This window comes from Ciona robusta, chromosome 3, assembly GCF_009617815.1.
Source record: "Ciona robusta chromosome 3, ASM961781v2".
Lineage (NCBI taxonomy): Eukaryota > Metazoa > Chordata > Ascidiacea > Phlebobranchia > Cionidae > Ciona > Ciona robusta.
The window spans coordinates 8,601,313-8,628,346 of NC_143237.1; the positions used below are offsets into that span (position 1 = coordinate 8,601,313).

Below are 27,034 nucleotides of genomic sequence, written 5' to 3' on the forward strand. Positions count from 1 at the left end.
CTGTTTTGAGCCTCGTGATTTGCTCGGTCGCTTACGTATGGTTCAAGATAAAGGAAAAAGGGGAATTTTGGGTGAGTCGTAACTGAAAAGATGATATGATAACTGCACAGTATTTTAATGTTTCTGCTTCACAGCATCATGGCATACGACTTCCATCCAGACCTGAACGAACCCACTGGTATCTCGTTTCTATATCCATAGCCTGTAAGCCGTGGGCCGGACACGAGGGCGACGTGTACCTCAAACTAATTGGTAAACCGAGTAATTTTTTTTATTTCAACTTGTTTAGTAACCCACAAGCTGTGGAATAGTTGAAATATTTAGTATAGCATTTGCAATGCCTGGCGGAAGGCTATAGCATAAGCCTACCCGTTACATTGATATTCCTTGGTAATTATACGAAGATATATTTCTGCTAAATTAAGCACCGTCGGTATCTAATTTGCTTACAGGGAGCAGAGGCTCGAGCCCAACATTTCTCGCCAACGCTGAGGTACACTCCCGGATGTATGAAGCGGATGCCCTGTTGTGTTTGTACGCCTCGTCTTGGCCACTCGGACAAATAGATTACGTAATCGTGGTCTGTGCCCCCTCCAGAAGAAAGAAACGATGGTATTTGAGTAGTGTTCATGTAAAGTACTTGCATTCGGACCCAGAATTGGAGCGGGTATATTATAGTTTCATGTGCATTTTTCCTGGGTGTCATTGCTTTGCTGTAGCCTAACGACTTCCCATATATAGATCTGGTATTTTCCATACCACGAATGGATCGAAGTGTTTCTCGAGTCTACCAAAGTTACATTGTGCGGAGTCGACCCTGAGCATGATATTAACAGAAGACTTTTGCTTGGCTGGCTTTCACGCGGAGTTACAGGTGACTGTTTTAACTGAACACCCCAAATGTTTTCATTTTACTCGAAAAATAAACTAAATTCTATTAAACTGGGTATTCCCCACAAACGAAGGTAGAAAATTCAAAAAAACCGATTCCGTTACGTTTTTTTGTCGAAAAGAAAACATCGTTTAATTTGCATATTTTGCTCAGACCACCATTTATGGACGTCGTCGGTCGGTCCGCTCAAATACACTCCTTTCTGTCGCTCGCAACGAGTTGCTTGCATCGGGTGCCACTGTGTGTCTTCTGTTGTCTGTAGTATTTTCCTGAATGGATTCATACCCGGTCTTGGACCTTTGGTATTGGGCGTATACGCTTCAGCCGGTGCTGCTGTCCCTGTATACCTTGCGGAGTGGTGCCTTAGACAGGCTGAACGACAACCAAAAGTGGTGGTGGAGGAACTGGAATGGTATAAAAGTATGTATATACATTTTATTTTTTACACTTCTGAATTTTGGCATAAGTATGTGTAAAAGCCACTTTTTAAACTGTTTTACATACTGATTTTTTTATATTTTTCACTTCTTGTATCAGACACATTTTAAGATGTTTTTCATATATATTCAAATAAAACAGGTGACAGCGGTGTATCACATGCTCCGGTTGATGGAGATTTTCTGCTGCAAGAACCTGGGATGCTGAGTGCGCTCACATGCAAACGTTCCGACATGGGTTTGTGATGTTTTATAAAAGACACGCGTTAATCTTGCAATACTAATGTATGAATGAATGTTACTTGTAAGGTTGTAACATGTTTGTTCTGATACATACATCTCGTGCCTGCTTACATGTTACTATGTGTATAACTCAGTCTGTGTTTTTTGTTTTGATTTTCTGTATGGCTGAAAATTTAGAGGTGACAAATGAGTTGGTGCTTTAGTATTGTGTTTTGCTCAATGCTCAATGATACATTTACACAAAATGGTGGAAAATCAAACTTTGGCTAATGTTTTTTTACTTAGAGGCAGGTACTAGCCTTAGTGGCACAGGGTTAAACGCCATGAATTAATTTGTGATCATTTTATATTTAATTCCATCTTTAGATGAAATACAAAGACTTGATGACTTTGAAAACCATCCGAATATTGTGTACGATGATGAAATGTTTTGGAAATGGTTAACTAAAGGTAAAGTTCTTAATTTAAAACTAATAAAGCCGTTTATTTGATTAACAGTATAGGAAAGAGCCTGTTTACTAAGGTTAATTAGTTTTAATTAAAAAAATTTTTTTATGCATGTTTAACATTTTTGGAATGCAAAAGTGAAATCTTGTTTTTTGTTCAGGAGGAAAAGAAGTTAAAAGTGGAGCGGAGTCTAATGAGTCTTCAAATACCAACATTTCAAATCAGGAAATGAATAAAGATGACGTAATAAATGCAATGGAGGAGTTATTAAGTGACCAAGATGTAAGGTTTCATTTGGTTTACATTTATTTCGAAATATTTATTATTCCACTTTTTTGTGTTCACAGTCGGAGAAAAGTCAAACAAAGAAATCTTTTTTTGGGAAATTTAAAAATAAATTCGCAGTGGTGAAAAAGCTTCTAAGAAAAAAAGGTTAGTTTTTAACACTTTTTTTGATTTTCTATAGAAAAAGGTTTCTGTTCGAAAAATTGAGAATCCAAAAAATAATTACATGCAAAGTTTAAACATGATAACTTGTAAGCAAGCGTGAGGTGTGTAAAACAGAACACTGTGTTATGACGACTGTCGTTGCACCCTCCGAGGATGCACAAGTTACATTCATTCATTCATTTAGGTTCAATGTTAGGGAGTGAAGTCAGTGAGAAAGATGGGCAATCATTGATTGAAGAAATGAAGATTACTGGAGTCCAAGCACAAGCAGATGGTGGAAATGACTTGCAACAAATATCGGAGGAAATTAAACCCATATATGTTGGCAAAGGAAGATATGTGGTTGAACCTGTATCAGTGTGGAGGGTGAGATTTTTATTTTATGTTTTCTTTTGAGTTTATATTTAATACAGAAAGTTGTAAAATAAAACTGACAGAGAGATTACTCCTATAGAATAGAGAATGTGCATTACAAATTTTAGTTTTACATATGTATATGTATATATATATATATATGTACATAAATTCAAAGAAGAAACTATATATATACACTATATAGTTTCTTCTTTGAATTTAGTTTATTTTGTACCGTTCTTTTTACAGTAAGCATGCTTTTTTTATGAATCAATGCCACAAGTAACATCAGGCTAAATACCTTAATAAATTTGATATTTGTATATATATTATTTTACAATAATATTTCAATATTACATTTTAATTTTACGTATATACTAGGTTGACAGTCAGTTCTCCATAAACAGTCTTGACTTAAAAGATACAACTGACAACCCATTCATGCTCCTTGAATCAATGCCAGTTGCTGATTTTGATTTGTTAAGGTGATCATTTATCTCCATAACAATTATTGCTACAATGTATATTGTTTTTCAACCTAGCTTTTTATTACATTTTTTGCAAATGATGTAGTATAGCACTAAATATCAAATTGCCAAATTAATTTTCACATACTTTTGCAATTTTGTAGTATAACATTAAATGTAAAATTTTGAAATTTATCTTTTTTTGTTTTTTTAGACAAGGCAGACGTTCACTTATGTCAACGTATGAAGGATTGCCTGGAGATGGTATGTGAATTTAGTTGTTTTTTCACGATAACTTGTACCTAAAAATAGTTTAAAACTACAGAATGTTATGGAAGTCACTGTGCACTGTCTAATAATTTTTTTTGTATTTCTAGTTGAGTCATTTAGAAACAAAATAATAAGGAATTGATGCTAACAGGTGTAACTTTCAACATTATTTATATTTGTCATTCATATTTACCTTCTGGATTGTATACTGAAACATGTCTGTTAATAAGTATATGAGTGCACTGTGACTTTCTGAACAACGCTTATACAAAATATAATTTTCCAATCCTGCATTTAAATACCTAATATTTTAGTATTCGCATACTATCTATTTGGGTGTTTTCTTACTTAACCTGCTTAATTAGACCTTGTCTGAACCAAGCCAAATTGGTCCGATTAAGCGGGCTGTGTGACAGATTGTAACTTACTTTATCACCGCATGACTGAAAAACGACAGTCGTTATAGCACGGGTGTTTAAACACCTAGTGTCAGCTTATGAGTTACCTTGTTTGCTACTTTATGGGTGATTATTTTTTTTTACATTTTTTATTTTTTTTATGTATGGCTGATAATTTGGACAACCCATTGGTGACCACTGAGTTGGAGCAATTGCCGTTAAGTGTCTTGCCCAAGGACACATACACCCACAATGGTAGCAGCGACGAGGCTTGAACCCATTACCTCTGGGATGTAAATAAATATGGGACAATTAAACAATTAAGTAGCAATGCCATATTGTCAGGCGTTGGTGTTGACGGCTTAGGTGATAATGGACAAGGTTCTGGTGGTCAGTACGGCTCCCATGGTGGCACAGGTGATGCCTCATGGCCAGATGGCCATACTATCGAAAACTGGATCAACAAACATCTTATGAAAGAAGTTTCACCGATTCTGCTTCCACCATCTACAAAGAACATGACGTCAGAAGAAGGAGAATTGGTAATAATGTTTAACTTGTATAACATTATCCCATTTTAAATTAATTGGAAATATTATTTAATATTCAAATATTTAAAAAGTTACAAGCTGTAATTTACTATAACCAGATATCTAGTTAAGGTGCTGTCTAACTGTGTCTTACAGCTCTCCTAGTTTTGTTCTTGAGCAAGACACTTAATGTGTTAAGTTTAAATTGTCTTCCAAACAGAAAAATATACATTACTTCTTTAATACTTCTTTGAATTGAATGTACGCCTTCATAAAAAGCGTTTTTTGATTTATTACCCAATCTAAAATCTTTAAAAATAAGTTTCTCTTAGATCAGTATGGTCTACTTTGATCTGAACACTCGGGGGCAGCAGTGGTACAAACCTGACATTCCTGAAGAGGTTTACCTTGTGGGCAAGGAAACTATCAAACCAGCCACTGATTGGTCAAGAATGGACCACACCCCCTTAGATAAAGAAGTGGAAAGTGACGAAACAGAAGTTATGGATATGGATGGTGGGTTAATTTTTTGTGATTAGGTTATTCAATATTTAGTAGCTTAGTTGAAGTGATTTTACATGGTCTATGTAAGCCATGCAATCATTGTCTGTAAATTTTTCATGTTCATTATACTGCTGATAGAACCTAACATACTATATATTTAAAGCAGCAAAAAAATAAAATAAAAATTTCTTGAAATTTTTAAGTTTTATATCTGTCCACAAATTATAAAATACTCAATAAAATAATGAATTCAGACACTGACTTATAACTTGCAGGACGTAGTGATACAAATATAAAGAAGAGAATGACCAGAGAGGAAATTAAACAGAAGTATCCGGAACCCATACCAAGAGAAAGGGTCGGTACGCTATATTAATGTCAATCAAAAGTATTTTTTTAGCATAATCAAAGGGAAAAAATTATAGTAATATTTGCAACTATTTATATACATAGCCTAAGCACCCCAAAAGTTAACCATAAGTAATAGCAGATTTTTTTAAGGTTTTTTCCATGTTGATGTTTCCTGAGTATGCAAAAAAGCTCGCCAATGCATACGTGGACATGTTATCTTACCCACACATGCATTCAACTATCGCTGAGTTGTTTGCTCTGCTATCAGAAGCAAAAGAAGGGCCAGAATTATTCTGTGACAGCTGTCTTCTTGTTGCTCCAATACTTAAAGGAAGAGAGGTTTGTACATTTTATTACTTATATATATATGTTTAAAAAACATATTTTGGTGATTTACTTTTGACAGAATCTAGTTTCTAGCACATCTTACTTTAAGATATTTTTAATAAAATTTATTCTATACAAATAGTCTGTCTTGAAATCACTTGAAAACTTTTTTTTAAATTAAATTATTACTTTTCCAGGCATTCCGAAGCGTAATGTCGATAGCAAGAACTTCAACAGCTTGGACAACTTTGATCTGTGACGTCACACAGCGTCTGTGGTTTCAAAGCGACAATGTTGAACGTATTAAGGTATAGTTAGAATATTTATTTTAAAAATTGTAATTTTTGTTTTTTGGTAAACGTAGGGTTATTGTTTTAGAATGTAAATTTGGTGAAATTAGAACTCTTCACATTTTAGTATTTGTTTATAAGCTTTGTAAAAACTAAACAAATTGTTTTGTACTCTCTTTAACGCTGGTCTTGTTTTACACACATATTCTGGCTGTTTTTTCGTAATGTATTTTAAACAACCAATATAAAGTGAATTTTTACTGTGTTTATGTATGCATATATTCACAATTAATTTTTTCTATTTGTCCTGTTTATTTAAACAAACAGGAGAAATATGGTTTGGAGGCCAAATGTAAAGTAAAGGTAGTCGGACAGAAAGAATGCACCGAAGAAAGTTGTTTTGATAATCAATGTAATGATGATTCACAGAGTCAGGAGGGAATTCCTGGTAATTTTACTCATATATTTACAGCAGTAGATTTTTAGTGAAATTTTATATTATTTTCTGTTATCCACTACCAAGCATAATGTAAATAATTATTTTTTTGTCAGAAATCCATTTTTTTATACTAGATAAGCGGCTAACAGATTATTCGCATTGTATTATTTTTCAGGATATGAGGCTTACAACCCTGCAAGTAATGATTGTGTTTATTACGAGTTTGATCGTATTTTAGAATGGAGCAAAAAGCTTGCAGAAATTCGAATAGCTGAAAAGGTGAGTTCTATTTGTGAATAAATACAGAACGTGTATTTACTTTAAAAGGTAATTATTTTTCTTTTTAAGAAAAGCTGTAAAAAGGTTAGAAAACTTTGTAAAAATGTACATTATGCTTTGTGTTTTTTTCAGGATTGCCCACTTGGTGAACTGTCAGCTTGCAATTTGAAGAAGTTATCTCGCTTTTATAGAAGTATGTTGCTTACCACTGATGGCGGAATACTTTTCGCTGAACTGATGATTCAAATTGTTGGAAATGAAAAAGGTAAAATAAGATAATATATAACATGCAAATATAATTTTTATAGGATATGTGTTCAAGACTCAATTATATGACACTTATGTTATAACACTTGTTGCTGGGAGAATAAATTAATTAACTTTATTCATTCATTTATACTTAATGTTTTATAGAATATAGCTAAAATGTTCTCTGATTTGAACAAAAGTATTCATTTGTATTTCCACCATATTACTGCAGGGAAGAAAACAATTGGCCAACTTATTCGCTTTGTGACATCACAGCGAGACGGCGTGCATCGGTTAATCGAACTTCATCGTCAGATCGGAGAGTCCGGACCTACAGGGAGGAGGTTGTTACTTCGTCTTTATAATGCTGTGAAGAGGAGGCTTCCACATGGCTTAAAGGTGGGAGGATGTTTTATCCATTGTTGGCGATGTGTCCTTGGGCAAGACACTTTCTCCAACCTGGATGTCACTAATGGGTTGACAAAATTTTCAGCATACATAAAAATGTGGTAATCGTGACCGGTCATTCAGGCAACTTATGGCTTTTTTTGAGAAACCTGTGATATGAACAGTAACCAAATATACAACATTTTTCAGTTTGTTCTTAGAATTCCAACTGGTTAAGTAATGAGGTATATTAAAAGCACCCACAAAGATACCTATTCAAAAATGGTATTCAAGGTCTGTGTAACAAAACACATGTGTTACTTATAATCACTGTCATTGTCAGGCCACATGTAAAGCAAGTTACATTCATTCATACATATTCGAATAAAAATTTATTTATATTCCATTTATTTTTATTTATTTTTATGTTTTAATTATTTTTTAGCTTTTATCTCGTCTCACTGACCACATGAGTCAAGTTCGACTCGGCAGAATGTTGCTGCAAGATCTACAGCTAGATGGCGGTAAAGCGCACATCACAGCTCGACAAATCAGAGACGAGATTCAAAATAACCTGAATCCAATGGTTAAGGTGTGAGTTTTAGATAAACATGTTTATTTTAGTTGTAAAAACAATATATTAAATAATGTAAATATATAAAACATAGGTTTTAAATAGTGTAAACCATTTTTAAAAATGTTTAAAAAAGTTAAAATGTTGCAAATTCTTATAGCCTATTTTACATATTTTATTTCTGTTTTTCCTATTTTACCTGCTGTTTTGTCGATCAGATGCAGAAAAGAATTGAAATTAATCATAGTTAAAAATTGTAAATCAACCATCAGATGATCGGACAAACTGTTTGTCAAGTTGTTGTCCGAATGAACGGAGTAGCTCAGTGTATGTTGTCTGTGGCAGATCATGCTAAGGCTGTGTTGGAAGGTGGGGGTGACGGGATTCTAAACAAAAGCAAAGGTGGGGACTATATTCTTGTATTTTGGATCTTCTGGTAAGAATTTTGCTGTCAGATGTTTTAATGCTCTATACAGGTCATCTTGTTACTCATTCAGGTTGGCTTTATCAGAGTGAAATAGCAACATGGTAAAATATATGTCAATGTATGTGTCATTTTACCCTGCTAAAGAATAAGTAACTTTAGCCTCAGTAAGTTACATTAGATCCACGAAGATAGTTTATATTTATGTTGAATTTGTAAAAGGCTCCGCTCGAATGTGGGTTAGTTAGTAAATAAATCAGTTTGACACATTTGTCCTCACTGGGTTGGAGTCACTGCCATTAAGTGCCCTGCATAGGGACACATGCGCCTACATTTGTGGCAGCATCAAGCCTTGGACCATTACTGCTGGTCTAAAGGCGATCTCTTCTACACTGAGCCACGGCGGCAGACTAAATCACAGAAGACAAATAAAGTTTTGCTTTGGTTTTTTATTGTTGCCTTTTCTGCTTAGATCCGCATGAAAGTTTCAGCAACCATGTGGATATAGACAAGGAAGAAATCATTGAAGGGAAATGTGGAGTTGTATCAGACTGGAAATCAACAGCAACTTGTTGCCGTAACTACAAAGATCTTCTCAAAGATCAAAAAAAGAAAGAAGAGGAGGAGAGTAAGAAAAATAAGCCTCCAGTTATCATAAGATCGAAGCAGTTTCAGTGGTCAGAAACAGACTCTGCTCTCTCATGTGAGGTTGATCCACTTTCAAGGAAAAATTTGAATGTAGCAGATCTGTGGGAACCGGTAGATACACGAGAAAAAGTAATTACATGTTTTTGTATAATTATTTTGGTTAGGTTAAGTCAGGGCTTCCTAAACTGAGAGTCCAACCTTGTGGCACGAAGAGTAACGATTTACACAAAGTTACTGCATAAATTATACTATTAATTGTAAAGGGTTGCAGAAAACTTTTTTAGAAGATAAAAGCGGTTTATGCAAAATTCAGATTTTTCCACATTACCAGACATATCAGTCAATAAATGTAGAACTCTTATTTAAAGAACAATTTTCTATATTTATTGTCCTAGACAAAATGTTTTTTTTTTTAATTTACAAATCTTGTTTCAGGTTAATATTTACAAAGGGACAGAAGAAGAACCTCTTCATCCATGCACGGCAGTCAAGCCACCATGCAGACATAATGTTTACTGCAAAGATCAAGTTAAAACCAACTACAATCAGTTTTATCTTCAATCAACTGACCATGAGAAATTCTATATGAGCTTTAACTTTAGGTTAGTTAGTTTGTTTTTGTGACTGCCTCTAGCCCAGAGTTCTAACAGAAGTATTAGGTTTCATACACCTCCAGTGGTAAATTTACTGCTGATGTAACTTTTTGGGTAACTAATTTGGGGGATTGTTTTATTTTGTGATATATTGCTGACAATTTGCTGACAATTGATATGGCTTTCTTAATTTATCTTCTCAGACCATCTGGTCTTCACAAACGATCCGAAGACATACGCGGAAGACTTGGAGGATTAGGAGCAGATCCTGTGAGGAGTGAAACCAGCATCCGGTTTATGGAAGATCAAGAGATGAGGAAGAGTGATGCTTATAAAAAGATGCAGAGTAGATCTTATGATCTTCCATCTGTTGCTGGAAGATGGGGGAGAAAAGTTGTGAAAGAGGAAGATGATCTGGTCAGGAAGAGAGGTGCTGTTGGGATGATCAAATTATTTTGAGTTTATTTTGAATCAATTGTTTTTGTGTGTTAATATTCTAGTACTACTTTATAGTTTTGTATCTTTTTGTATGATTTTTTCGGTAGCACTTAATTTTTTTTCCATATTCTGTAATTTTTTCTGTACTCCCACGTAGTTTTGTATTTTTTGGAATAAATACTCCTGGAAGTACTTTGCATGAACTTTTCATGGTTTAGTGGTCAATAAGTACACTTTTTTAAAAAAATATTGCTTGCTAATTTACTATATATACATTGATGAAATGATTTTTTACAGGAAAACAACAGAAGCATAAACCTGTATGCACATGCACCAAGCATGGAAACTCTCAGTTTGGTTGTATAGTTTGTTCCATAGCTCAACAAATATCTGGTGCAGAAAGTTGTGATGAGGTCGCTGATATTATAACCAATAAATGTGACAAGTTCCCTGGACAGTCGGTTTCAAAAATCCCTCCTTTTCCAGTGTATGAGCACGGTGTGACTCCTCAAAACATCGAACTTGAGTCTTGCTCTGTCCATTTAGGGGTTAATTCTTCTACCGACAGTGATTCTAGAATAAAAATTACTAAAGAATTAAGAAAGAGTAATTCTGAAAAATCGCAGTCAATTTCTAACTCTGCACTGTCACCTAGTGGCTCAAATGAGTTAACCTCCATCTCGGAGCTGAAGAGCACGCTAGGATCAATTAACATTAACACATCTGAATCACTTGCGGATGTAACTGTATCTGAAATTTCAGAGGTCATAGATGCATCAACAGTTGATGAAACCACAACTTCAGACACCCATGATTCAGCCTCCCAGGTTTTACACTCAACCACAAACAGTGAAATATCAAACTCAACTCACACTCGCAGCTCAGTTTCAAATTCTGCTCCATTTCCAAGTGGTGGAAATCCACAAGATCTTATTCGCACACCTCGTCCTTCTGCTGGCTGTTGCATGAAGGGTGTTGTGAACAAAAAAGCCGCTCCATGCCCATGTACAGATGGTAAACCTAAACCAAGTGACCTGCCTCTTACCGAGAGAAACCTAGCAATGTTCACCAAGGCCCCTGCTGAAGACAACAATACAGTATTTGGTCCATCCCCAGAAAAATGTGCATGCAATGCTAAAGAAGGGGGTAAGCTAGCACCAAGACCTCCAAGGCCATGGCCTATCACTGCAAAACACATTGAAAAATCTGAGGCACCTAAAAAAGATGGCAATTTATCTAATAAAAATCATGCAAGTAAAGAGTCAATTAAACAAGAGTTGGTTTCTATGGAAGTCCCAGCACGCAATGCAGATATCTCGCACTGGGCAGAAGACAAGAACGAGAGTGAATTTTCTCGGCCGGATTTAGATCAATCGGTTAATGAGGATGATTATGATTATTGTTTGGTGTGTGGTGGTGTGGTATCTGTAGAACCAATGCCAGAAAAACCTTTTGCTTACAGATATTTAGTCAAACATGACGCTGATCCAAGGTTACAAGGTGAAATATGATATTAGTGTCTTGCTTTTATAAAATACTAATTGTCAATTTTTTTATATTACTATTAATGTCCTATTTGGCGGTAAGTGAAGAACATTCAAACAATTATAGAACCGTATCCTCATGACTCCTATAGACAGCTGTTAATTGTTTAAAACACAATTATGGTATTTGGATATAACGTGATAAAGATATCCCATCTTCCCCAACACTAAAATATCCAATAAGAAGAGAATTGTATAAAACAGAACACACACAACTTCTAAAGTTGAGTGAATGTAACTAATATACCCTCGCAAAGTCCCAACAACAGTCATTATAACAAATTACCCCACTATACACGAATAAAAAAGATCATTTTCTTTCTTATGTTAAAATATGTTCATCCAGATGCGAATTCCCTTGACTCGTTAACCACTTTACACGACATTGGGTTGGATTCCAAACATGGGAGTTCCACTCATGGCATGTGGACAGACAGCAAAAAATGCTGCGCTAATCCTGGGTGTCGTTCTAAACCTCCGCGGGGATGCAGGTTCCGAAATAAGAAGAAGATTGAAGAAAAGGAAAGAGATGAGAGATTTGAGAAAGACAGAAAAAGGCTTCAGGTTTTTGAATTTTTGATTTTTTTTATAAGTTTTTTAGGTTCCTATAATGTATGGGTTACACTCTGCCAGGCATGCCAGGAAATTAAAGATTCGCAATAGTTGGCTCAAACCTCATGTTTAAAGCTTTGATTTCGGCACCTTTTTGTGCAATAAGTTATGTAAGCTGATTTTCAATTGAAAAGTGCTCTGAAACATTTAAACATTAGTAACTGTAGGTGGAAGTGTGTCCTACACTTCGAATGCCCTTGGCCCCTTACACTTTATAAATGTTTGGTCCGTTCTTATTATAGTGTAAAACTTTGTTAACAAAATTTCTTTCTGTATATATTTGCAATGTTAATGTTGTTTTATATTTTAAATGTTTTTTATTTTTCAATATGAATATTTTAATTTAATTCTGTATAATATAGTAAAGTGGGGGGGATAGAACACCTTTTTATTCTATTTTCCGTCCCACTTGGTAGTAAACAAACAGCATTCAAAGAATTAATACCGTATTCTTACAACTCCCGTAGACCGTTGTTAATTGTTTAAAACACGATCAGGAAATATGAGATATAGGATTACGTTATTTGGATATTATGTCTCTATTATATAAAATATCTTATCCCTCTTTATAGGATGAGATAAATCTACGCTACCAACAATGGTTACCACCTGGCAGGCATGCCATGGGACATGTAGCAAACCAGGACGATGTAGAATTTGTTCAACAAGACCGGGATTTTCCGAGTGAAATTGACACTAAACCGATTAGAAGCGTAGACTCGCTTGATAAAATTGTTCAAAAGTCGCGTGATTACCCGGTTACCGACAGAAAATACGACGTGGAAAAGTTCCGAATGTTTTTGGACGAAACATGTGATTTACATAAGGTGTGTTTTATTTAGTTTTGCGACCTGTTCAGCGCCGTGGTATGTGGTAAACGCGCCTGCCTCTAGCCCAGAGTTTATAGTAGGCGTATGTGTCCTTGGGCAATACACTGAACAGTTTATTGCTCCAACCCAGTAGTGCCTTATAACTTGTAACCGGGCACGAGGTGTTTGAAACAAAACACCTGTGTTATAATGACTGTCGTTGCCCGCCACGAGATCATGAATAAAAGTTACAAGCATTCAATAAACATTTTCACTATTATAGCTTCCACGGTTTGCATGTTGTCGTTTGCACGACGACGATTGGACGAAGATGTATTTTAACTTGAGTCGCGACAAACGACGTCTGTACGCTAGAGCTGCATTGGCATGTGCTTGTAACTCGGTCGAATCAATGTCAGGGAATTTTCAAACTGCTCAAACATCTTTCCCAAAACCACACAGGTATACGTTTATATGGCAAAAAATATGTTGTATTTCGGGTATAACTTTGCCATTTTTATCTGAAATGTGCAAAAGTGTTTTCTATTTATTCATCGTAAACTAATTCCTAAATGTTTATGCCACGGTTATAAAGAAACTATTTGGCTGGACCATAACGTTTGTCGTTTCTAATATATGCCGCAGTATAACACTAATTAGTTATAAAAAAAAAAATATTTTCGACAAAATATTTCGTTATATACCAGTATTCCCACGCACATTATTTGAGATTGAGTAAAAACCCTATCAAGTATATAATGCAGATATATATTTTTATTCAGTATATGTTCCGAGTGCCACATACACATTGGCACGCAGCAGAGTCCACCATGTACAAGATACTTATTACCATTGAAGGCAGTTCGTTGCTATGAAGAAGCAATGCGGAAGTATGACCAGGTAAACCAATGTAACTTATTAATACCCCGCATGGTGGCGCAACGACAGTCGTTATAGCACCGGTGATTTGTTTTAAACACCTCATGCCCCCTTACGAGTTATTACGTACGTAACTCTGTCGGTGGTTATTATTTTTTTATGTATGACTGACAACTTAGATAAGCCATAAGTGAATACTGAGTTGGAGCAATTGTCTTTGTTTAGCCAAGGACACACACACACAAATGTGTGTTGAAACATTTTGTTTGAATTTCTTTTGGGTGCCAACGTTATCCCATCTTACCCCACAGTACTACCTATAACATTACAGCTATCCTATTTTCCCCAGGCGGGTTCGGTAACAACAGACTCTGGCTTTTCGTTGGACACAGCCATTGACGTAATGAACGAAAGTGACGAAAACGCTGTTTCTCCTTACCAGCAACGAACGCTGATGGATTTGCTCGGCTTATCGCAAGGACCAAGTCAGTATTGAATGAATGTAACTGATTTATCCTCGCGAGGCAAGGACAGCTCTTACATAATATAGGTGTTTTGTTTCTTACACCTCGTGCCCATTCGGTAGTGAACAGAGAATAGTTAGGAAAACAAATAACCACATCCTCACGTCAAAAACTGGTTGCAAATTGTTCAAAACACGATCAGGAAATATGAGATATAGGGTAGTTAACGTTATCTCATTGTACCCCACAATTCTATATATTAATCCGTGCATTTAATATTTAAGTAACTTTTTATTTAGAGTCGAAAATAGTGAACTGTAAGCTCATTCCTGCCCAAGATTGCGACTGCAGTGATGCGGCCTCCAGTGCGCCATCTAGCGGCGTGTGTTGTCATGTAACAAAAGCGAGACACCTACCGGTCATGCACCTACAAGGCTTTGGGTATGATGTTACCATAGTAATGTTATTTTGTTATTATCAATAATGAAAGTATAGTAGGGTGGGGGAACATGGGACACCTTCCCTGTTATATGTCTTTGACCCATTTGGTAGTAAACAAAAAACATTCAAAGAATTATAAAACCGACTCCCATATACCGTTGTTAATGAATTTTTCAATATTCGCAGCCATAAAGAGAGAAAAAACATTATATATAATGTAGCCTATATATTATTATTATTATATTTAGTTTCATTCAGTACACTTTTGTTTTACTTGTTCTTTTTTTAGGTGTGAACCTCCTTATGAGTATACGCTCGATAAACGATTCCAACCCCTTCCATTAAAATGGTGGCAATGTCACGACGTAGCTTTACGTAGTACGCAGGAGTGCGTCGATGCGTGTGTACGTGCCCGGGTGCTGATCGCCGAGAAAAGAGCCGACGCAGCGACAGAACACGAAAGAACTTGCAAAGTAAGCCATTAGATGTATGATGAATCAATGAATATATTTTACATACATGATAATTGAATGAATGAAAATAGCTTGCTTTATCCTGGCCTGACCGGAAAACCACTGTCTCATAACACGGGTGTTTTGTTTCATACACCTAATGTTAGCAATTTTCGTTAAGTGTCTTGCCCATAGACACATACATCAACAACGGTAGCCGCGACATGCCTTGTACCCGTTACTACCCGTCTTTTTGCTTTTGTAAACTTTCCAGATCTTTGTTATCGTGACCGAGAAGTCAAAAAAATCCATTTATTCATTATTCATTCATTACAAAATAAATTCCATTCTATCATTATCACGTTACAAGTAGTTTACCCTTTACTCCAGGTTTGTCCACCTCGTACTTTATCCAATGACGTAGTATCCTCTTTACTTGGTGATGAAGTCATAGACCAGGCTGGCGGTGTGGTGCTCGGACCTCGCTACAGCGAAATGCTACCGTTGGTATGGAAACCTACTGTAAGGGAAGACGGAAGGAGAGCGGAGACAGAGATAACGGTTCAAGGTCAGATAACGACGCCGTATGACATAAAGTGGTTAGCGCGACTGCATCTGTCCTAGAGTTTTTTAGTTTGGCGTTTAATGCTGCCTTTGTGGGCGTTTTTACCGGCAATTACTTCAACCCAGTGGTCCCTTATGGGTTGTCTAAATTGTCAGCCGTACATTACAGAAATTGAAAATGTTGCCTCGCCACAAACGAATACATAAGCTACATTCATTTAGACTTGTCGCCGCCGTCGCCATTTTCTCAAAACCTCCCGCAGCTTCAATATTATGTTTTAAACACATCTAAACTTCTAGTTTTTTTATTTTCAGTTCCTATAAACAATTATTTTTTTAACTTTTCCTCTGCCGCCGCAATAGAAACATAACTTTTAAGAAAAATTTAGGTTTTATAATCCAGAGAAGCCGTAAAAAAAATAATTTACACTGAATGAATGAAAGTAACTTGCTTTAACATCGTGTGGCCGAAAAAACAATATACCCCTCGTGGGGTTATATTGTATGGATGGCAATTATGTCCTCTATAGTTTTAGCAGAAGTAACAGAATCATCTCTATTTACCTCAGACCGTCGCATCAGGTTCTATCGACAAATTATCGAAGTGATAGTTGAGAGTACGCGTACAATGCTCCTTGCACCTGACCTGCAACCCCCGAATCCAAAACTACCAACTCTCCTTCCTCCGGATACGTCACGTCACGTGGTCCGGATAGCACACTTCCGCGCCATGATGACGTCATTGAATGACGTATTAGCCGATGGTAACGCTAAGTTATCGTAAAAGTACTAAGAAAATGCTAAATTTAGATTCTTAAAACACAGATTTCCTGGTCAATGTCAACTGTCAATATAAACATTTTATACGCTTCGGTTATAAGAAGTATACAAATAATAAGTATAACTTATAATGCGAATTGGGAATGATTATGCATCTAACTTTACTTTCTCAAATTTTAAAGTTATTCCTTTTTTTTCGAAAACATGACCATTTTACCCTAAATGGAGGTATTTATATTTATATTCATCAACAAATTTAAAATCACCAAACATTTTCGTTTCAGTAAAAATCTTGAAAGATACGAAGATCGTGAATGACAGTGATATCACGCAGACTGTTCGTGCTGATCTGTCCGATTCTGAAAGATTACGAAGTATGTACATAAGTCCAGCGTCCACAGTTGGTTAGCGCGAATGCCTCTAGTTCAGAGGTTATGGACTTAAGGCTCGTCGCTGCCACCATTGTGGGCGAAATTTAACGGCAATTGCTCCAACCCAGTGGTCACTAATCGGTTGTCTAAGTTATCAGCCATACATAATGAAAATAAAATTACCAAGAAAGTTACAACTGTGGTAACTCGTAATCTGGCACGAGGTGTGTAAAACAGAATACGCCTGTTGCAATGACTGTCATTTCCCGAGCGCATGAGGATAAAGCAAGTTATACATTCATTCTCTCATATGCACTGCTGCTTATACAACTGTTATTTTTATATTCATTTTTATATTTAAGGAAAAAGAAATGAAGACACGAGAAACCGAATCCCGGATCCAAATCTTTTGGACTCTTTTCAAAGTTTTGTAAAGGTACGTATATCGTTGTCATTTTACCAGATACTTAGTGCTGCTACCGTTTAAGTTCTTGGGTAAGACAGTTAAGGAGTATTGCTCAAACACAGTGGTCCTTTTTTGCCAAATTGTCAGTCATACATAAAAAATAAAACATAACCATAAAGTCACACCTGATAACCTCGTATTTACTTCTATTTCCCCCAGGACAAATTGTGCGGGAGTGTAGATGACTGCCGGGAAGTTCTTTCACCGCCCTGGGAGCTTCCAGTTAAAGATCAGCATGTAGCTGGTGAATTCTTGACCGAAATAATGGTTTCCCTGGTCAGTATTGAACCCTAAATATTAAAACTCTTATGCAGTAATTTTGGGATCTAAGTTTTAAAAAGTTTTTGAAGAGTTTGTTTCACCTGCTTATAATTTCATTCACCGGTGCCGTGGTATGCAGTAGTTATGCTCATCTCAAGGCCATACTAGGATTTGTGTTGCCTGTGTTTTTTTTTTTGACATTTTGAAAACGAAAAATTAGAAGAGTATAAATACCCTTCAAGTTACATATGTTGTAACTTGTAAGTGGCCCTAGGTTTATGAAACAAAAATCTATGTTATAACGTGTCGTTGCCCTACCACGCAAAAATAAAACAGATTTATTTATTTGTGTATACAATCAAGCAATTTTTTAAAGTTTTAATAAAGTTTTATTCACTGCAGAGTACAGAATTTAAACAAGACCAAGACATACCTTTACAAACGGCACTCGAATCTGCTCTTGGCTCATTTCTAGAAGCTTGTGTGTTTAAAGCGACCACACAAACCAGCATACAAAGAGCAGTAGAGAAAGCAACTGTTGCAAAAGGACACTTGGCTTTCCTGACGATCTTAACCAGGTGAAACTCAGTTTTACAAATCAAAGAGTGTTTCATAGTAAAGTGGGGTAAGATGTGACTTGCCTTTATTCTCTTTTGTCGTTCCATTTAGTAATAAATAGAAAATTTACGGAATTATATAACCGTAGCCACGCAATTCTAAAGGAGCATTTTTAATTGTTTAAAACAAAATCAGAAAAGATAGAATTTAAGTGCTAACGGTGTCCCATCTTACCCTATAGATCTATAACTTATTGCGTGGGCATGTGATAATTTCTTTCTAGATTGTGCGCTTCTCGGATCGTTCGGTTTTCCGAGATGGTAGAAGCATCAATCACGAACACACGGACTGTGGTCAAGGGATGCTTAGGAGCAGTGGAGGAGAAAGTAAGAGAGAAAGAATTTAAGGAGGAGTGGTGGGAGGAAACGGAGAAGCAAAATAAAAGTAAGGGAAACGGAAATTTTACATTAATTTAATTGAGAAATTTAAATACACGTTTAAATACAAGTGTGTAAACCAACTTAGAATAAAATATAATCTTTTTAAATTAATATCCTCGTTATTTCAAGAGTTAAATAAAAAATAAATAATATTAAAAACCGTTTCTTATTTGTTTTTTAGTTGGAGAAGACACCGAGATGCATCGTCGCATTTCTTCCATTCTTCGCTCCGGCCGAGACGACAGCAAGTCAACCCTAGATGACGTCATAATCGGCTTCGAGCGGCTCCGACGTCACGTGCGTGAGGATCTGACTTGCGCCAACCGGAAGTCCTCCGCGATCTGTGATCTTCGAGATGAAGAAGCGCTCGATCTTTTCGAGGGCAGGCCAAGGCGAGAAATCCGAAAAGTCGGCCCCTCTTTTGATGCTTGGACCGAATCCGAAGTCGCAGTGAAAGAACGGAATTTTCAGGGAGTTTATACTATCGATGACGTCACGGGTCCTAATGGTGACGTCACCAAAAGATCGGCGAATTCTTCGTCAACAGAAAGTAGTAGTGAGGCAGAGGATATAAAAGTCCCAGTTAAAGAGAGAAAGGGGAAGCATTATTTCGTGCATCGGGGCTCCGATGCTTCAGACTCTGAAAGTTTAAAGTCAGCCGTTATAGTTGGTGGAAAAGGTTCGCAGACTTCAAACGATAGTTTAACACTGGACATGTGGGTATGTATACATGTGAGGCTTTGTCAGTGTGTTTCTTTGGTTAAAATCGTTACACTGCTTTTTATTTTGCAATACTTAACCATCTTCGATGTAAACTTTATACAATTTTTAGGGGATGTCTGACAACTCTTCAGAAGATTCGCCATCCTTTTCTGCCATCCGTCCAAGCGCTGGTCCTTCCATTCAAATGGATGTAAAACAGAACGAATCTTCCACTAAATTATCAAGTGATTGCGAATCTAGCAACCATTTTTATTGTGACGCAATGAGCACTGACGCGTTAAGCTACGTCACGTGTGCGTCACAATGCGGGTCTGTTGTCGAAAACGAAAATGCAAAACGAGAATGCTCAAACACCAAACCAAAGAAGCACGTCTCTATTAACGAAAACGTAGAGTTCTTTTCTGGCGAAAATTCTTCTCCTCGACGTCATCAATCGTCCAATGACGTCATCAAAATTGAAACTCCGGACCCGTCCGCAGCTTCCAGAGCACAAAGAAGACGAAGATTCAGTAGTGTGTTTGAGACCAAAGATGTAGTAAGTATGCCAGGATTAGATCACTGGTTAGAAACAATAGCTTATACAAATGATGTTCGGTAGTTTTTAGTCAAAAATAGCCTTTACAGTTAGCGTTTAACAGTTTTTAGGCGTTTATAAGCAGGTGCACTTATTTCAGATAATGCTTTTATGTGCGTTTTAGAATAGATATAATCAACTAGAAAGGTTGCGATAAATAGATTTCCTATAGATTAAGACTGCTGGAACTGAAAACCGCACTCGGGACGCTTTGCGAACCGACAAGGGAAAAGGATTGCTGCAAGAAATATTTGGAGTTTCGCTCACGGCGTAAGTTAAATATGTCTGAGACTTTTCATAGCGTCGATTTTAAATGAGTTTGTGTATTTATATTACAGTCAACAAATGATCGAAGCTTATCAAAGTAATGTGACCAATCTTATTACGTCACAAAGCGGGAGCGTTCTGCCTCACTGGGTGTCTAACGTAACGCAAGGTTACTTAGCTGTATCAAGCAGTAAGTTTTTTTTATTCACTAAATGTTATATAATTTGTTTAAAAAACATTTTCTCAAGTTGCTGCTGTTGCCTTTTCTTGTTGGGCAGTGTTCTTTATGGGGCTGTCCGATACAGTACTGATTGCCGCCGTCCCAATTGCCATTTTCTGTTTTGGTATCATTCTAGAGCCGCTGAAATGTCTTACTATTGCTTGGATTCTATTCCTTTGGCGGTTTGTATTTTTTAGTTCAAAATGTGTCATGTTGTAAAATGTTTTTAAAAAACAGGCGCAAACCGGCATTCTACAACAGTCCGTTGTACATCAAAAGCAATCCAGTGCTTGTAAACCGTACGTCTACTTTGAAATCTGCCTATTCCAAGTACAGGACAACTTGGCCGACAGAATTCAGCGAGATTGAGAAACCGTCAGCGCCAGAGTACGAAGACGCACTTTACCGCCATTACTGCGAGAACCGCTCGAGACCAGAATGCAGTCGTCGGCGGAGAAGACAGCTTCCAGCGCTGGCGGAAAGTGACGTTTCTATCGATCTCGATCAAGTGGAACCGTATAGAGAACTCGAAGAAGCCGCGCCAACTGTGGTTATCTCACCAATACCCGAGCGACGAGTGGAAAAGAAAGTAACCGAGCAGCTAATTACAACTCGACGTGCTGTTGCAGGTTTCAGGCGTGGCGCGTTCGACGCAGGCCGAGGTGCTGTATTCGGGTTCCGACGCGGGGCTGTCGATTCCGGGGGACACAGGATTAAAGTGAAACCGAAGCCAGAGCAGCCACCAAAAGGGCCAGTCCAAACACGTATTGTGTGGTGTAGCAACGCTTGCCCCGAAGACGGCCTACCTTCTTCAATGGAAGACACTGACTCCAACGAGGCCGTTCAATAAATTTTTATAAAGTTATCTAAAATAAATAAAAAATTATAAAACACGCTAATAATTTATACTTCGTCGCTTATATTTACCGCGCACCTGTTAGTGGGTGGTACAGTTTATTTAATATGTATTTACCTACAAGCAATGCACAAATGGATGTTTTACCTTGAACTTGCAAGTAAATCTTTATACGATTGTATATAATTTCATAGATTATTGCGTAAAGCTAATGAATGGCATTTACCAAACAACAACAATTCAATTAGGTACATTTGGGATACGTTTGAAATGCACGGCCGTTGTGGATTATAAAGCTGCACTCCAGTACCTTTTACTTAAAGCACAGGAATAAATGAAATGAAAGAAGTGAATAGAAATGAGTCAAATGACCCAAAACTGGAATTAATGTGTGCATTTTTATATGTGGCCAGCAATTTGGACAACCCATAAGGGACCCTGGGTTGGAGCAATAAATGTATTGCGCAACAGGAGCAAATATTCCCTTAATAGCAGCAGTTCTAGATCATTTACAGTGTTTTTTATTGAGTTTGTTGCACCAACAAAGTGTGATTACAATGTACTAGATGGTTGGAAAACGGGTAAATTGTAGTTGTAAAATTTCACTTCCGGTTAGTGCGTTTTAAATCCTTCCAAGCAAAGATTTATTAAAAATATCTTTTAGCAGACAGTTGCAAAACGTGTTTTGAATATTTGATTATATAATTCCGTTGGGCAAGATATGCCACCATTAGCACCAAAATCCCATATTTCCAGATCGTGTTTTAACAGTTGAATTTTTAGAGTCGCGGGCGACGGTCAAATAATCGGCTTTTTGAGCGGAGGTAACAAGATATATAGTAGGGTGGGGTGGAAATGGGACACCTTTAGCGCATAATATCCAAATATCCTTATTGTGTTTTAAACAATTAACAATGGTCTATAAGAGTCGTGAGGATATAGCTTTATAAATCTTTGAATGTTTCTTGTTTACTATTAAATGGGATGAGAAAATAGAGTCAAAAGGTGTCCCATCTTCCCCCACCCTACTGTATATATATGCTACTTCTTTTATGTAAATTAGAACTTTGTGTTTATTTATTCTTTGTAACTGTCATAAGAAACAAGTTTCAACTCGCTTTGTTATAAAAGTAACCAGCGACGCCACGTCTGTATAGGAATTGATGTAGTTCAATGAAAGCGCCCAGGGTATAGGGTAACGGCAGTTTTCATTTGATTCTGTTAGTTAGAATTGCCCACTACAGTGTTTTGAAAAATCGTTCAACCCGCAATATGTAAGACTGTTTAAGCTTATATAAAACGCTTTACGGTATTCGGTCATCAACCGCTGTTCGCCTCCACAAAACGGATAAGATATATATATAACCTTCAGTGCAGTCTTGGAAATAATTGTGTAGTTCGTAGCAACCCAATAGCGGGGTTTAGGATACGTTTGAAATGCACCGCCGTTGTGGATTATTCACGTCATTTTCACTGAAAGCACAGAAAAAAATAAATCAAAGAAGTGAAAAGGGATAACCCACAACCTAATGGCATCGCCCAAAGTTCGTCATATGTATTTTTTATTATTTGAAATATGGGAAAGTAGATCCTTGAGTTTTCCAAAACCCAGGTTACCCTATGTATTCTTTTTACGATATCTATTTTGGTATACGACGTGGTGACGATACTGTAGGCTATAAGTACAATTCTTCATCGTTTTATAAATAGTGCTTATCATCAGATTTTGTGCTGTATTATCAACCTAAACGATGGCTCTCAAGGTGAAAATAAAAATAAATTATTAATATTTGATGTGTAGTCTGATTCTAATGGTGTCTTTACTAAAATAAACGGTATAGCACTGTGGGGTAATATGGGAAACCGTTGTAGCATCCCCACACTTTCTGGTCGTATTTAGAACAATAAACAAAAATTTTTAGAGCCAGGGGTTACGGTTATATAACTCTGTAAACATTCTTTGTTTACTTCCAAATAGGTGAAGAAAAGGAAGTGAAAACATGTCCCAACTTATCGCACTCCACTATGTAGCATTTTTTTAAATATATTGGCTGTGTGAATTCTCTGACAGGTCTTGGAAGTTTTATATGTGTGTTTATTGAAGTGATAGGCCTATATAACTTAAGCTTTGCATTATTAAGGTTATCGTTATTTAACGCTTGGACTTTTTGTTAATATATGGTAGGGTGGGGGAATGGGACACTTTGTCAGACGAGACTTTTTTAAATTTTCTCAGGAAAATAAGGTTACAGAAATATTCGACAGTATTATCACGACTTTAAAAAACGCCCGTCAAAGCTGATTACTGATTTTAAATATTAAAAAAAATATGTAAATTAGAAACAGTATACTTTAAACAGGTAAAATAATGCGAAATAGTAAGGTGGTATTTTTAAAGCTCGCTAAATCACAGTAAAGCCAATGATTTTTTTAGTTTGCGTGTGCGAACAATTAAACTAGTTTCATAGCTTCATAAAACAACCTTGAATATTTCGTACAGTTTGATTTTGTCTCATAAAACTAGTTTTCGTTTTGTAAAAAAACACTGAGATATAAGCATGAAGAAAATAGATAGGGGTCAATATGACTTTAATTTGAGATAAAAACAACAAAAAATATTGGTTTAACGTTATGATATGAAGTTTACATGGCAAAGAAACTAGCACAGCCTGTTAAACTCGGTAGGTTAACTGCAAGTTGCAGAATACTGCTAATGTAAATATTTTTCAATTTAGAGTCCCATCTTCCCCACATTGTAGTTTTGTATGTTTTCTTTGCCAAACTTTGAAAGATTTGCTTTTAATTTAGTAATTTATACCTCAGGGGGTTTTCAACTATAAGATACTGATATAATAAAAAGATAATATTTTGTGCGTTTTTAAATCCTTCCAAGCAGGGATTTATCAAAAAAACATCTTCTTATAGCGCACAGTTGCAAAAATATGTTCTGATTATGTGATAAAGGGTTTGTATTACATAGTACTGTTGGGTAACATGGTTGATGCCTAAATCGTATATTTCCTGATAGTGTTTTTAACAATTAAATTGTTTGAGTCGCGGGCCACGGTTCTATAATTGTATAGCTGTAAATATTCTTTGTTTACTACCAAATAGTACGAGAAAAAAAAGAATGAAAACATAGACCGTTTTACCCCAACCTACTATATACTTCATAATTCATGTTTTGCTCGATTCTCATAAAAAAGCAGATAGTCCTTGTTGTGTCATGTTGTTTTAATAGTGTCTTACAAAATAAAACATATATATGTAAGCATATACTAAACGTTTAACACCACCCGAAGAAATAGGGACAAAAAACATTTTAAATGTTATAGGATGGGCCAAGTAAACCTTAAAGTATAAAAATGGTTGTAAAATAAAAATTTAACACAGAAGAACAAGTCTAAAAAGTCAAACATAATTGTACACCATAGACAACTTAAAAGCTATATCATTTGTTTTAATTGTGATGTTTTAATTGTGAAAAACACATTGTACTTAAATGTTCTTCCTTAGGAATCGTCAACACAACGAAATGAAGTGTATTGGTACAGAGAAAGAAACTATTTGGTGGGTATTTATTTAGTGAGGTAAAATTATTATATTGGTTAACTTTTACCCGGTTAGTATAAGAAATGGTTGGGTTTTACTATGTTTAAACCATAACCACTTGATTTCCCGCAAATAATATGTCTGTCCTTGTCTACAGGTGACCTACAGACAAGGATTTAGATACCTAATACGTATTGAGGTCCTGCGTGTCTTCTCTGCACATCACTCCTACTATGGGGCTTTGGTGGATCCTCTCCAACCATATACTGCTACAGGTTTACCATTTGCTCATCCAGAAAGTGACGTGGTAAGTGTGAATAAAGGAACTTATTCTTCTTCTTCAGTCGTTCCTTGTTTCATACACCCAATACTCGTTTACGAGTTACCATTATTATAACTTTCTTTCTGGTCAATTTTCTCGTCTCATTTGGTAGTAAACAAAGAACATCCAAAGAATTATAAAACCGTATTCTCATGACTTCCATAGACCGTTGTTCATTGTTTAAAACACGATCAGGATATTTGGATATTATGTGCTAAAGGTGTCCCATCTTCCCCACAGTAGTATATGTTACTGGCAAAAACGGCTGCAAAACGGTCGAGCTATAAATACGTGCGTGGTCTTTTTGGTTAATATATTGTATAGGATGGGAGAAGATGGGACACCTTTTCATTATATTTTCTCGTCACATTTGGGAGTAAGCAAAGACAATTCAATAAACTATAAAACCGTATCCTTACGACAACCATAGACCGTTGTTAATTGCTTGAAGCCACGACAGGCAAGTGAAGTTCGGCACCGAATATCTATTGAGGCTTTGCGTGTCTTTTCTGGGGCACAGCCATACTTTGGAAATTTGGTTAATCCACTACAGCCATATACGGATGGAGCGTCGCCATACGCTCACCCGGAAAGTGAGCTGCAGTAAGTAAGAATGAGGGTAATGCATGACTGACAACTTGGAAAACCCACTTTCCCATTTACAAAGCTAAGACACATGTGGTCGTCCAGTAGATAGATTCATTGTATAAGATGGGGTAAGACAATTTATGTTTTGATTCACTTTCATCACCCCATTTGGTAGTTTTTAGAGAATTATGTGTTTTGTTTTTAGCCCAAACGGTAGTCAGAAAGAATATTTCTAAATTGTATAACTGTGGGGTATCTCCGCGACTCTAAAAAAAACTTTGGTAATTGTTCAAAACACGATCGCAGGAAATACGACATTTAGGTGTTAACGATATCCCATCTTACCCCACAGTACTACATTTCATCTTATTTGATTATACGCTAAAGGAATAGGTTTTGTCATACCATGAGTTATAGATTTCTTGTGTTTATGCAGGTTGTTCCAAAGGTCCTTTATTCAAGGCCGGGTGATCTTCTGGTTTTAGAAGAATTTGCTGCTTGGTTGATTAAATATATAGTGTTGCTTGCTGTACATATGATAAATTATTAACCAACATGACTTAATGAAATGTTGCATGACATCTAGCTATAATTTCCAGCAATAATTATAAACTGTTGTCAAATTGGGTAAATGGTTTCACAGCTTTCTTGAAAGACTTGTATCTCTATTTCTGGGAAAACTGTTGCAGCTGCTATATTTACACTGCATGTTTGATCTTAACCATTGAGAAACTACTTAACCATTGAAAAATACTGCCGTTTCTAACTCAATTTCAGTTTCAATCATTTACATGTTAATAAAGTTTTGTATATATAATTTGTTTTGTAGTGAGTTAATATTGTTGTCTTCATCAGCCTAGGAAGGGTATACGAAAGGTTGTCTTCGTATATTGCACAAAGAATAGTTTTAACTTTGTGACGTGGTAAGTTAATCATTATAACGATTAAACCACTCCAAGTATATTAGCAGGGTGGGGGAAGATGGGAAACCATTTCATTTTATTTTCTCGTCCCATGTGGTAGTAAACAAAGAAAATTTAAAGAATTATAAAACCGTATCCTTACAACTCCCATAGATCGTTGTTAATTGTTTAAAACACGATCAGGATATTGGGATATTATTTGTCAAAGTTTTTTTATAACAATAACATGGGATACAGGTTCTAAAGGTGGCTATAGGTTATAAAACAGTTCAAAGCGAAAGTAGATTTTATGTCATACTGTTACTGCGTCACGCAATCTAATAAAAACTTAAACTATTGCTGTGATAAATCGAATTTATAACCAATATAAGCATCCG

General features: G+C 36.2%; 2 protein-coding genes and 1 long non-coding RNA gene across 3 annotated transcripts; 2 read left to right on the forward strand and 1 right to left on the reverse strand.

Moving 5' to 3' along the window:
• The first annotated feature begins 59 nt into the window (after positions 1–59).
• On the forward strand, positions 60–21,318 carry LOC149738937 (uncharacterized). Its single transcript, XM_089874623.1, has 46 exons — positions 60–252; positions 453–667; positions 742–874; positions 1,046–1,312; positions 1,472–1,567; positions 1,939–2,022; positions 2,180–2,301; positions 2,367–2,451; positions 2,654–2,835; positions 3,205–3,308; positions 3,505–3,554; positions 4,304–4,500; positions 4,821–5,004; positions 5,268–5,350; positions 5,494–5,682; positions 5,868–5,978; positions 6,288–6,408; positions 6,575–6,678; positions 6,811–6,943; positions 7,160–7,326; positions 7,760–7,906; positions 8,161–8,290; positions 8,785–9,089; positions 9,396–9,562; positions 9,757–9,983; positions 10,289–11,491; positions 11,882–12,099; positions 12,720–12,974; positions 13,240–13,418; positions 13,739–13,856; positions 14,185–14,320; positions 14,599–14,740; positions 15,030–15,213; positions 15,583–15,760; positions 16,326–16,520; positions 16,821–16,910; positions 17,270–17,343; positions 17,533–17,649; positions 18,037–18,212; positions 18,476–18,636; positions 18,814–19,352; positions 19,465–19,890; positions 20,102–20,199; positions 20,268–20,386; positions 20,445–20,598; positions 20,654–21,318. Exons 1-46 carry the CDS (start codon positions 96–98, stop codon positions 21,264–21,266), a joined length of 9,135 nt encoding a protein of 3,044 aa, XP_089730749.1. The 5' UTR covers positions 60–95; the 3' UTR covers positions 21,267–21,318.
• On the reverse strand, positions 17,345–19,573 carry LOC149738938 (uncharacterized). The gene is made up of 2 exons (XR_016384609.1): positions 19,433–19,573; positions 17,345–19,272 (listed from the first exon to the last, which is right to left on the reverse strand). It is a non-coding gene; the product is annotated as an uncharacterized LOC149738938 (long non-coding RNA).
• An 860-nt stretch (positions 21,319–22,178) lies between the features above and the next one.
• Positions 22,179–26,535, forward strand: LOC149738939 (uncharacterized). Its single transcript, XM_089873865.1, has 5 exons — positions 22,179–23,035; positions 24,789–24,842; positions 24,982–25,131; positions 25,607–25,749; positions 26,171–26,535. The coding sequence occupies exons 1-5, from the start codon at positions 23,024–23,026 to the stop codon at positions 26,217–26,219; spliced, it is 408 nt and encodes a 135-aa protein (XP_089729991.1). The 5' UTR covers positions 22,179–23,023; the 3' UTR covers positions 26,220–26,535.
• Positions 26,536–27,034: the final 499 nt, after the last annotated feature.

Coding starts and splice junctions, on each gene's coding strand:
- LOC149738937 (XM_089874623.1), top strand. CDS start 96: ATGATAACTGCACAGTATTTTAATGTTTCTGCTTCACAGCATCATGGC. Junction 253..452: donor CGTGTACCTCAAACTAATTG/GTAAACCGAGTA, acceptor ATTTGCTTACAG/GGAGCAGAGGCTCGAGCCCA. Junction 13,857..14,184: donor CAATGCGGAAGTATGACCAG/GTAAACCAATGT, acceptor TATTTTCCCCAG/GCGGGTTCGGTAACAACAGA.
- LOC149738939 (XM_089873865.1), top strand. Junction 24,843..24,981: donor ACAGAGAAAGAAACTATTTG/GTGGGTATTTAT, acceptor CCTTGTCTACAG/GTGACCTACAGACAAGGATT. Junction 25,132..25,606: donor CTCATCCAGAAAGTGACGTG/GTAAGTGTGAAT, acceptor AAGCCACGACAG/GCAAGTGAAGTTCGGCACCG.